The sequence below is a fragment of the Muscardinus avellanarius genome (assembly GCF_963383645.1).
Source record: "Muscardinus avellanarius genome assembly, chromosome: 4".
NCBI classification, from domain to species: Eukaryota; Metazoa; Chordata; class Mammalia; order Rodentia; family Gliridae; genus Muscardinus; species Muscardinus avellanarius.
The window spans coordinates 132,190,243-132,203,134 of NC_137789.1; the positions used below are offsets into that span (position 1 = coordinate 132,190,243).

At 42.1% G+C, this 12,892-nt stretch overlaps 1 protein-coding gene across 1 annotated transcript in view; it reads left to right on the forward strand.

Moving 5' to 3' along the window:
- Positions 1-3,522: 3,522 nt before the first annotated feature.
- Positions 3,523-12,892, forward strand: part of ENTPD7 (ectonucleoside triphosphate diphosphohydrolase 7) — a gene marked incomplete at both ends in the record, with an annotated part of 38,974 nt that continues 29,604 nt past the window's right edge. Inside the window, 2 exons of the mRNA XM_080694849.1 lie at positions 3,523-3,530; positions 5,992-6,174. Of these exons, the coding sequence (XP_080550975.1) occupies positions 3,523-3,530; positions 5,992-6,174 (191 nt within the window). The remainder of the gene's footprint in view (positions 3,531-5,991; positions 6,175-12,892) is intronic.

A 12,892-nucleotide genomic window follows, 5' to 3' on the forward strand; every position in this document is an offset into this window, starting at 1 on the left:
CTCCCTTAGACATGAAAGCAGGATAAAGTGTGAAAGGAAGGAAATTAAGGAATGCAGGCTACTGACAACTAGTATGAGTTGGCTGATTTTACTCAGGGTTGGGCGTCAAGGGCACCTTGAGAAAATTTTTAATTTAACTGTAGACAAGATTGAAAAAGCAATTAAAATATGTTTTGAAATATCAATTTCTATAATTTGTTTTAACATGTTGAGTTTTAGCAAATGAATAAAAAGAAATGGTCTCAATCCTTTTTTATTTGACCTGCTAATTGGAAACCACAAAACTCAGCTCTGTGTGCTATTAATCAGATAAGCATTGCAGGATTTTGTAAGGAATCATGCTTGACAAATGCCTGAGGGCATATGGGTTGATTAAAGGAAGCATTGTCCCAACCTAACTGTCAAAGTTTTGCAAAGAAAGTATAATGAGAAAGTCTTAGGATTAAAATCTAGTCTTATTTTCTGTTTTATTGACAGCAGTTTTTTGCATCCTCTAATTTTAGAGGATGTTTTAATGCACCTTGTAAGTTAATATAATTTATAAAGACCATGAGTTGAGTGTTGTTTAAATATCCATAGAAATTTTACTTACACTCAAAAATCAATTTTTATGGAAGACTGGAGTTTGAAACAAAGATTAGACTTAAAACTCTCAGAAGGCAACTTAAATTTTTTTGAAAAACTATTCCAAAACACTTGAGTTATTTTTATTTCTCCCTTCTTTTAAGCACAGAACTAGGCTCTAAAATAATAAAAGCACCTGCTATTTGTGGTTAATCTCAACTTTATGCAATTATTTTACTCAACGTGGTTTCTGGGGCCCAGAAAAACTAGAACACTTGAAGTAGTGTGGAGATTGTGAGAAAAGAAAACCGTGAAATGAGAACTGAAGGAAAAGGGACAAGTTAGGAAGGACAAGTCACCACGCTGAGTAGTAGAGGGAAAGAACAAGAGTCACGAGAGACTGAATATCTAAACCTGACAGTTGCCAGACTATGTATAATAATTAGAATGCTGATCCAATCAGAGAAACCTGGCACCAGTCAGCCCAGAACGGTCAGAACCCGGTCAATGACTGTCAGCTCCCCTCTTCTGTCCATCTCCCCTTCAGCTCAGGACCCGTTAGATAGAGCCAAATATACTACTCCAAACCAATTGCAAAGATGCCTTTCTTCTAGTTAGTCGGCCTCTAGCTTCCCCATGCTAACATCTTACTGTTAAACTTCCCCACTCCCCTGACAGCTGTTGGGTTTCTGCTAAATGCAAGTGACCATGAATGATCCCCTGGTTAAGCCCCTTTATTATCATTTTAGTGGTCTTAATTTTTCCTTCATGTCTTTCATTTATTTATTTACTATACATTACTTTGGGAATAGGTGGAAACAGAGAGTCCTGTCCTCAAGAATATTTTGACTAGTGGGGCAGACACATAAATAGAATTCCAATTCAAAATGGCAAGTGAAGCTGGGAGTTGTGGCACACACACTTGTAATCCCAGTCCTTGGGAGGCTGAGACAGGAGGATCACAGGTTCGTGGCCAATCTCAGCTAATTAGTGAGGCCCCCTGCAACTTAGTGAAACCCTATTTCAAAGTAAAGAATAAAAAAATAGGGCTGGGGGCCAGGCATGGTGACACATGCTTGTAATCCCAGTACTTAGAAGGCTGAGACAGGAGGATCACAGGTTTGTGGCCAGCCCCAGCTACTTAGTGAGGCCCCCTGCAACTTAGTGAGACCTTGACTCAAAATAAAGAATAAAAAATAGGGCAGGGGGTGTAACTCAGAGATAGAACGCCTGAGTTTCATCCTCAATACTGCAAAAGGGGGGGGGAGGCAAGTAAAGCAGTAGACATGTATTTAGGAGAAGTAGGTCAGGTAAGATTTTTGGAGGAAGATAACCCCTAGGTCAAATGGTAAGAGATGAGCCAGGAATTATGGCACATGTCTCTAATCCTAGGCTGAGACAGGAGGATCACAGTTTCAAGGCCAGCCTCAGCAAGTTAGTGAGACCCTATTTCAAAATTAAAAAAAAAAAATAGGGCTGGAGGTGTAGCTCAGAACTAAACCACCCCTGGGTTCAATCCCTAGTACCAAATAGAAAAAGAAAAAAAAGGTAAGGGATGAGGAGTTGATCTGGCTATGAGCGCAGGTTAGGGGTGGGGCTATTCAAGAAAGGTGCAGAGGCAGAATGAGCAAAGCCTAAGAGGCCGAGAGCCACAAGGCTGGGTTGCTGGAGCCTAGTAAGGGAGGTGAGTTGTGCAGAAGATGCAGCAGGGGCAGGTGGTAGATATGACACGATGACACGATGTTTTTATGCTATCCAAGCGGCTTCCTCCTAGAAATGAGAGGGGGGGGGCTGGTGTAAGCAAAGAATAAAAACATTCAGACTGTTGTCTTTGTCTGCATTACTGTAAGGTCTCGCAGGGCAGCGACACAGAAGTTCATAATGTCATAATGTTTGGCACATCGTAGACAATGTATGTTGTTGAATGAATGGCCATAAGCACTTTGAGATAAACATCGTTGTCTCCAATTTATGATTTTCTCGTGGGAGAAGAGAGTGGAGCCAGTTTGGGAGGCGATGGGGAAGGTTTGAGGTAGGAGAACTGCCATTCTAGCGGGGAAGGCTGGTGGGCATGACGTTTCCAATAGGTTGTGGGAAAGGATGCACCTTGGTCGCGAACACCCCCAGACCCTCCCACCAGAGCCTCTGGGTTTTAGAAACCGCTGCCCAAAAGGCGATCAGCGGAGAACTCGCGCCACCGCGAGGGTAGCGGGGGCAGCGCCCATCCGCACCTCTCACCTGTGCGCGCCCCGCCAGCCCTTCCAGGCGGAGCTTCAGCACAGCGCCTTTCCTATTGGGCGCCGTGGAAATCCTGGGGCGGGCATTGGAGACCGAGCGCTCTGAGGATTGGTTGCCCTGGCGGACGGACAAGCGGTCGGCGCACCGGGTTCGCGCGCGGCTCAGGCTGCGCGGGGGGCGGGCCGCTCTCGCGGGTCCCCTGTCAGTCATTGGCTCCGTGCGGTTTCCTTGGGGACGTGGCGCCGCCGCTGGCCCCGGCCCTCCTTCCGGCTGGGCTGGAGGCCGTGCGAGCAGCTGTGGACAGAGCCGAGAGGTGCAGAGGGATCCGTGGGCCGCTGGATCCCGTAAGTGGGAGTGCGGAACAGCTGCGGGACTGGGGAAGGAAGGGAGCAGGAAGCGGGGGCCCCGCCATTTGGGGATTGCACGTTCCTCCGAGACGTGGCTGGCCCACGAGAACGTCCAGCTCCCTGGACGCCCGGGTAGGGTCCGTTGGGCCTGAGGAACGAGGGCGGACGGACCCCGGGCGGGAATCTGGGGAGTGGATGGGAGATGTGGAATTCTCTTGGAGGTCTAGCCTCGTGGGCACTACTGGAGGTAAGCCTGAAACCCAGCCAACTCTTTCCAGGCTGCAGATTTAGGAGATGCCTGGGACAAGGAGGCCACCTTCTCATGGCAAAAGGAAAAGGAGGTGACAGATTTTGAAACCACTGAAGGGAACCCATGGCTAGGTAAGGCTGCGCACGTCCTTGACTGGGGGCTCAGTGGGAGATGGCAGGTAGAACGGGGGCTGTTGGGCAGGAGATGAGAGACTGTTTATTGCATGTGAGGTTTGCCCTGAGGCTGTACCTGGACTTTGCATCCTGGTCAGCTGTATGCAGAAATGGTCAAAGTTGTATTATTTTTTTTTGGGGGGGGGAGAGGGTAGTACTGAGGATTGAACTCCAAGCTACACCCCAGCACTTTTAAAATTTTTTGTTTTAAAATAGTCTCGCCAGGTTGCTGAGAGTATCCTTCAGTTGCTGAGGCTGATCTCAAACCTTTGATCCTCCTGTCTCAGCCTCCCAAGTACTGGTATTACAGTGTGCCCGCATGCCTGGCTAAATTGTATTCTTTGGAAGGCAGGTGCAGTAATATTTTCCAGTCCATAACCCCGGGGTCGTGGAGGGAGTCTGTTCACTCAGTTTTGCAAAGTGCTAAGTTGTAATGTTCTTTAAAATTTCCATCTAAGAGAAGCTAGATGCCTGTTGAGGAGGTTAAACAAAGAGAGATTTTTTTTCCCTCCGTAAAAGAAGATAGACTGAGGTACTTTTTCCCCTCCTCCTCCTCTTCCTCCATCCTAGGGGTGCTACCACTGAGCAACATCCCCAGCTCTTTTTATATTTTATTTTAAGACAGTCTGGCAAGTTGCCAATCCTCCTGCCTCAGCCTCCCTAGTCGCTGGGATTACAGGTGCACATCACGGGCCCTTTTTTGATTAAAAACATAAAAAGTCAACTTCGCCAGGTGTGGTGCTCACCTGTAATTAAGCATTTGGGAAGCTGAGACTGGAGTATCTCGATTAGGCGACAGCCTTAGCTACTTAGTCCCTTTGCAACTCAGACCCTGTTTCAAAATAAAGAATAAAAAATAGGGCTGAGGTGTCACTCAGAGGTAGAATGCCCCTGGGTTCCATCCTTGTATGGCAAAAAAAAAAAAAAAAAAAAAACAAAAAACACACACACACACAAAAAACAAAAAAAACCTTTACAATTGGATACACTTGTCTTCACATTATAATACTCTGAAGATTTTTAAAAAGATCATTGTGGATCCTTATGTCCCAACATGGGACAGTAGCAAAACAAGAGAGAAATAGTTGCAGAACAGTAGAAATGGTGTGCTACCATTTGTGTAAAAATAAGGGAATGGGGCCGGGCGTGGTGGCGCACGCTTGTAATCCCCACGCTTGGGAGGCAGAGACAGGAGGATCACACAGGTTCGAAGCCAGCCGCGCGCGCTGGCTTAGGAGACCCTGTTTCCAAATAAAAATGTAAAAATAGGTCTGGGAGTGTAGCCCGGAAGTAGAAGGGACTCCCAGGAACCCCAGTACCACCAAAAAAAAAAAAAAAAAAAAAAAAAAAAAAAGGAATGAAGCCAGGCGTGGTGGCGCACTTTATAATCCCCTCGCTTGGGAGGCTGAGACAGGAGGATTACGCAGGTTCAAAGCCAGCCACAGCTACTTAGTGAGGCTCTCAGCAACTTAGTGAGACCCTGTTTCCAAATAAAGTATAAAATAGGTCTGGGAGTATAGCTGGGAGGAAGAAAAGCCCCTGGGCTCCACCCATAGTACCACACACACACACACACACACACACACAATAATAATAATAATAATAATAATAATAATAATAATAGAAATACACACACAAAAAACACATTACTATATATATTGTTATGTATTTATACCTGTGTATAGATTGGAAATATAAATAGAAACTGAGTAGCAGTGGTAACTACTGAGAGAGAAGGGGTGGGGTCAGGGCAAAAAAATTTTTTTAACCAGGGGCACATATAGTCAATTAAAATATTTTAAAAGGCTGGGCATGGTGGTGCACGCTTGTAATCCCCATGCTTGGGAGGCGGAGACAGGAGGATCGCGCAGGTTCGAAGCCAGCCGTGCTGGCTTAAGAGACCCTGTTTCCAAGTAAAAAGCATAAAATAGGTCTGGGACTATAGCCTGGAGGTAGAAGGGTTTCCAGGACCCCCAGTACCACCAAAATAATAATAATAATAATAATAATAATAATAATAATAATAATTTAAAAAAATCAGTTGAATAACTTTTCTGACTATCCAGTTTCTTGACAGCACTCTTGATAGGAATGTTGTAGTTGCTCTGATTCATGGTGTTAAGAAATTTCTCCAGGAAATTGGTAATCTTTTCATTAACATGAGATTAATTCTTTGACTTGCGCTCAAAAGTGCAGAGTTTGAAAAAAAGAGGAGATAAGACTTTTCTGACTTGCGTAGTAGAAGTACCACTAACAATATAGGTACTTTATTAAAATTTGAAACTAAAAGAACCATTCAGGCTTTTCTTGGTGTGAATTTTTGCCTTTGTTAGAAGGGCTTTTATCCAACTGAAAAACCATTTTTCAACTCTCAATTATGGAGGCTTTTCAGACTTAACTACTATTTGTCTCGTTTCAGGATCAGTTTTTCCTACATCTGCCCAGCCTCCTGGTACTTCACTGTGCCCACAGTGAGCCCATTCCTCCGCCAGCGGGTGGCATTCCTGGGGCTCTTCTTCATATCCTGTGTCCTTTTACTTATGTTAATCATGGACTTTCGACATTGGGGTGCTTCATTACCAAGAGACAGGCAGTATGAAAGGTGAGTCAGCTTTAGCTCCCTGATCAGCTTTGTCACTGAAGTCATAAATGTTTTGATTAACTGTGTAACATACTATACCTTTGGCCCTTTGGGGGAGTACTGTACATGTATTAGTAGAAATGCGTGCTGTTATTACATTACGAAGACCTAAAGACCCATTCTGGCCATGTTCAGTTTTTGTTCAGGAATGCTGATATTTGCTCTTTAACCATGAAAAGCATCTTTCTATTTTCTTGTTTTGGTGGGCTGAGACTTTCCGGGTGCATAAATGTGTAGGATTATTATATACTTTTGATGAATTGATCCCTTTATCATTATTAAATGTTTCTCTTTGTCTTTGTGGTTTTTTCCCCCCTCAGTAATCTATTAGTCTGGTATTAATGTAGCTATTCCAACTTTCTTTGGCTTAATATTCTCATGATAGAGCTTTATTCTATACTTTTAGTTTTGGCCTGTTGTTGTCTTATATTTAAAGCAGGCTTTTTTGTAGGCAGTGTTTAGTTCAGCCTTACTTTTTATCCAGTCTGATAATCTCTGCCTCTTAATTGGGGTGTTCGTGCCATGCACACTGATTATTGATTATGCTTACGTTTTGTCTACAGTCTTGATATCTGTTTTTGGTTTGTCACATTTGTTCTTGTTCATTTTTCTTATTTTATTTTCTTTTTCTTATTATTTTTTATTTTTATTTTTTTGTGGTACTCAGGATGGAACCAAGGAACATTCTACTTCCGAACTACACTCCAAACCCTATTTTTTTATTCTTTATTTTGAAACAGGGTCTCACTAAGTTGTAAAGGGCCTGAGTTGTAAAGGGCTGTCTGCGAACAGTGATCCTCCTGTCTCAGCCTCCCACATGCTGGGATTACAAGCGTGCGCTTCCATGCCTGACTCATTTTTCTTCTTTTAAAATGAGTATATTTTTATGAATCAATTTTATCTTTCATTAGATATAACTTTTAATTTCTTTTTTATGGTTGCTTTAGGGTTTATAGTATACATTTTTAGATATCACAGTTTACCTTCAAATTATAAGAACCTACTAACAATGTACTTTCCTCCTGTCCCCCTGGGTCTTTGTGCTGTTATTGTCATACATTTTATTTCTTACATATGTTATAAACACCACAATGCATTGTTATTATTTTTGCTTTAAATAGGGATCTTTAAAATAAGAAAAAAGACTTCTATATTTACCCCTCTATTTACCACTTTTGGGTTCTTCATTCTTCTATGTAGATGTATACTTCCACTTGGTATGATTTTCATTTCACTTTTCCAGTAGAGTAAGTCTTCAGGTGATGGATTTTTTTCAACTTTTATGTTGCTGAAAAAGTGTTTATTTTGCTTTCCTTTTATAGAACTCTAGGTTGATCTTTTTTTTTTCTTTCATTATTAAAGATGATACTCAGCCGGGTATGGTGGTACACTTATAATCCCAGTACTTGGGAGGCAGACACAGGAGAATTGCAGATTGGAGGCCAACCCCAGCAACTTAGTGAGGCCCTGCTTCAAACTTAAACAAACAAAAAACAAAAAACAAAGCCAAAAACCCTGGGGATTCTAGATCAGAGGTAGAATGCTACTGGGTTCAATCCCCAGTACTAAAAAAAGAAAAAAAGATACTCCACTATCTTTTGGCCTGCATGCTTTCTGAAAAGCCTGCTGTCATTTTTAACTTTGTTTTCTCTGTGCATAATGTGTATTTTTCCTCTGCCTGCTTTTAAGATTTTCTCTTGCTGAGAGAGGTGTCATCCCAGATATTCAGAAGGCTGAGGCAGGAGAATTGCAAATTTGAGACTAGCCTGGACAGCTTATTGAGAACCTGTCTCAAAATAAAAAGGGCTGAGGATGTTGCCCAGTGATAAGGCTCCTGGGTTTAATCCCCAGAACTGTAACAACAACCAAAATTCTCTTTATTACTGGTTTTAAGCAATTCAACTGTAATGTGCTTTGTTGTAGTTTTCTATATAATTTGTTATTCTTGTTTGAGAGCAAACATTTGCTGAGAGCTTGCTGTGTGCATGATATTATGACAGGCGCTGGGGTACAAAGATGAATAAGATATGGTCCTTGGATTCTTGGGTCTATGCATTTGTAGCTTTTAATCAAATTTGGAAAAATTTTGATCTTTTTTTTTCATATATTTCTGTCCTCTTCCACATCTCCTTTGGGGGCCAATTACATATATATGGAGCCATGTGACATTTTCCCACAGCTCACTGATCCTCCGTTTGTTTTTTACCCAGTTCTCCCCACCCCGTGTTTTCAAGTTCATTAGTGTTTTCTTCTGTAGTATCTAATCTATTATTCTATAAGTGAAAGCTACATACCTTTCTTTTTTTTTTTTACAGAAAATGCATTTAAGTTACCTGACATACTTTCAATGTCATACCAATTGCATAGGAAATCTATATTTTGTAGTAGTGATTCATCTTGCTATTTTCTTTCTTTTTTTTTTTTGGTGGTACTGGGGTTCCTGGAAACCCTTCTACCTCCAGGCTACACTCCCAGACACCTATTTTTTATATTTTTATTTGGAAACATGGTCTCTTAAGCCAGCAAGGCTGGCTTCGAACCTATGCGATCCTCCTGTCTCTGCCTCCCAAGCGCGGGGATTACAAGCGTACACCACTACGCCCAGCTCATCTTGCTATTTTCTAGATTAATTTCTTCTGAGGTTACAAATTAAAAGATAACATGTTATGTTTATCATCTTCAACATAATTTTCTAATTTTCAATTCTGTATTGCTTCTCAGATGTAGATATATCTGAGAAGCTATGTAGATAGATAGATAGATAGATAGATGATAGATAGATATTGTTTAGAAGACTTCAGGCTGCAAGTAACAGCATAAACTGACTTTAATAAAAAAAAAAAGTAGCTGGGCGTAGTGGTGCACACTTGTAATCCCAGCATTCGGGAGGCTGAGACAGGAGGATTGCGGTTCGCGGACAGCCTCAGCTACTTAGTGAGGCCCTTCACAACTTAGTGAGACCTGGTTTCAAAATAAAGAATAAAAAATAGGGCAGGGGATGTAGCTCAGAGGTCGAATGCCCCTGGGTTCCATCCCTAGACCCGCAAAATAATAATAATAATAATAATAATAATAATAATAAAGTTTATTGGCTTTATTTATTTAGAAATCCAGGGATTCCACAAGTTGAACGTTGGCTCTCAGGATGAGACTGTTTGTGTCTCCTCTCTGTTGTTCACAGTGCTCACTTACTTAATGGTTGCACAGTAGCTGCCAGTAGCAACCAGAGCAACATGCATCCTCATGCATGTCCTGCAGGAGAGAGGAACAGGTGCTCCGTGGCCTCTTCTAAGAATGTGTAACCTTTCTAGCAGCCTTCTTGGTCAGAACCAGGACACATGCCTATTCTTTTTTTATTTTGGGGTGGTTCTCTCTCCAGAATTCTTTTTTTCCTATTCATTTTTGTCATTAATTAAAAGTTTATTGAGCAGCCGGTATGTGCAGGCTAGAGTAGGCATGAGAACAGGAGGACTAGGACCATTTCTCGAGAAGCTTGTTTTCAACCTTTCCTTCTATAGCAGCCCTGTTCACTTGTATTTTTGGATTTTCCTTTCCAGTAGAAGAAACACTATTGTGTGACTACATTAGACCACAGCTGGCCTTAAGAAACTTGTTAATTTTGAAGACCTGAATCCATAAATTGACTTTCTGTGATGCTTATTGGAATTTTCCTGACAGACTTGACCACAGTTTCCCCCTGGAAACTGGATAATTATGGCAGTCTAATTATGGAATTTCATGTAGATGAGTTATTAATGTCTAGAGTAGACACTGAGGGATGAGATGGGAGCTGTATGGCTGAGAGCTAGATCAGGCTGGGCCTGGTAAGCCACCTCAGGGGGTTGGATATCATCCTAAGGGCAGAGGGGAGGCTTTGAAGGTTTTGAAGAGTGATATGAGTTGACTTGCCTTTGGAAGAAAGCTTGCTTTGGAAGTATTGTGGAGAATGAAAATTACTGGAGGGGAGTAAGAAAAGAAAGCAGGGTCACTAATTGGAATATTTCAGTTGAGATGATAGTGGCTTGAACTTGGGTGGTAGCAACACGGATGGAGAGAAGTAAAAGCATTTGAGTAATAAGTGGGAGGCGGAGTGATTGGTTAGGTATTTTTGTTGTTGTTATTGTTGTTGGTTTTTGCAATACTGGGGATGGAACCAGGGCCTTGCATATGTTAGGCAAACATTCTCTTATCATTGAGCTATACCCCTGGCCCAGAGAGAGTTGTTATTTACCACTGTACCTCAAGTAACCAGATTCAATAAATGCTTGTAAGGTTTAATTAACTGAAACAACTGCAGGGCTGAGGAACACCCCTGCTTGTGCCTCGCTGATGACATTACCAAAGTCCTAAAGCCTTGTGAAGCTCTGTAGAGCAGGTAGCTGCCACGTAACTTAGAACTCATTGTTACTGAAGGAAAGGTTATGTACAGATTGCCACACATCACCATACCTCATTAAGCTTCACTCGTGGAAGCCTCCATGAGTCATGTAGGAGGCAGATATTTGCTGAGAGATTGCCATACGCATGGCGCTGTGTTGGGCACTGGGTGCAAAGATGAACACAACGTGGCTTCTGAACTCATAGTTAGGGAGGCAGACTTGAAGGGGTAATTATTTCCCAGGGAGATAATAGTTTATGAACAGCTGTGTAGATGCAGGAACAAAGAGTTGGGAACTGTACAAAGGTAAGAATCAGAAATTAATCAAAAGAGGACAATGAGTAACCAAATTTGATATCACTAAGTTCATGTCTTTAAACTGCATGTACTTTTCTGATAAGCGAGGCCATCACATAAAACCTGCTTGCTTTTCATTTACATACTGTCTTAATTTGCATGGTTCTCTCTTAAGGGCAGATAAATAGCAAATTAGAATGGTGAGGGTGGGGTGGGTGTGTCAACAGATGCAGGCATACTGCTGAAATATCTGGCACTTGACACTGAGGCCATAGAGAGGAGATTTATTAAGAACAGACTCAATTCAGCTGGGCATGGTGGTGCACACCTGTTGAGAGGCAGAGATAGGAGGATTGCAGGTTCAAGGCCAGCCTCAACAGCTTAGACCGTTTCCAAATAAAAACTAAAATAGGGCTTGGGGTATATCTTGGAGGTAGAATGCCCCTGGGTTTAATCTTCAGCACCACACACACACACACACACACACACACACACACACGACTCACACAAGAATATAGACTCAACTCAGTATTCCTACAGATGGTTTCTATAGTGCTAACTACTTCTATGTATTTTGTTAAAGTCATTTTATTTTACTTACTTACTTACTTAATTAATTTTGTGGTACTGGGGATGGAACCCAGGACATTCTACCTCCGAGCTACACCCTCAGCCCTATTTTTTATTCTTTGTTTGGAAACAGGGTCTCGCTGAATTGCAAAGGGCCTCACTAAGTAGCTGAGGCTATATCCATGAACCATGATCCTCCTGTCTCAGCCTCCCGAATGCTGAGATTACAAGCGTGCGCCACCATGCCCAGCTAAGCTATTTTATTTTAATTATATAGTCTAATAATAATTTATGTTAATATTGATCTTAAATAATGGGTTTTTAGTCTTTGCCTATCTAAATCACTTAGAGACCTTTAACAAATGCAAGTAGTAGGACTTCTTGAGGGGATTCTAGAATCTTCATTTTCTTGCTTTTTTCTTGTCTTATTATTATTAATTTTTTTTTGGTACTGGAAATTGAACCCAGGAGCATTCTACCTTCAAGCTAATCCACAGCCCCTTTTTTATTTTAAAAAATTTAGCAATTTAAGCCGGGCGTGGTGGCACACGCTTGTAATCCCCGCGCTTGGGAGGCTGAGACAGGAGGATCGCGCAGGTTTGAAGCCAGCTTTCTCTGGCTTAAGAGACCCTGTTTCCAAATAAAAAGTATAAAAAATAGGTCTGGGAGTGTAGCAATAGGGCTGGGGTGTGGTTCAGAGGTAGTACATTCCTGGGTTCGATCCCCAGTACCCCCAAATAAATAAATATATAACTTTATATATATGTATGTTATAGATATATAACTTTAAATATGTATAGCTATATATTGTATAATATAAGTGCTAAGCTGTTCTAACTTAATGTTCTGCTTACTTAGTACATTTCTTTTTTGGGGGAGGAATTGAACCCAGAGGCATTCTACCTCAGAGTTATACCTCCAGTCCTTTTTTCTGTGTGTGTATGGTACTAGGGATGGAACCCAGGGGCATTGTACCTTTGAGCTATACCCCCAGCCCTATTTTTTATTAATTTTGAAACAAGGTCTCACTAAGTTGCAGAGGGCCTCACTGAGTAGCTGAGGCTGGCTGTGAACCTCCATCCTCCTGTCTCAGCTTCCCAAGTACTGGGATTACAAGTGTGCCATGCCCAGCTTCCAGTCCTATTTTTTATTTTGAAACAAGGTCTCACTAAGTTGTGTAGGGCCTAAGTAGCCAAGGCTGGCCGTGAACCTGCAATTCTCCTGTTTCAGCCTCCCAAGTACAGGGATTACAAGTGTGCCCACCACGCCTGGCTCAGTCCATTTCTTTTTTAATCTTACTGTTTCATACTATTCACTTTTAGTAGCCCGTTACTGTCTTCCTTAGGGTACATTTTGCCCGGCTGGACTGTCACCCTGAAGCTGCTTTTGTGGCTCTTGGAAGGCTGTGCCGTTACCCTGCCCTTTGGGAATGAC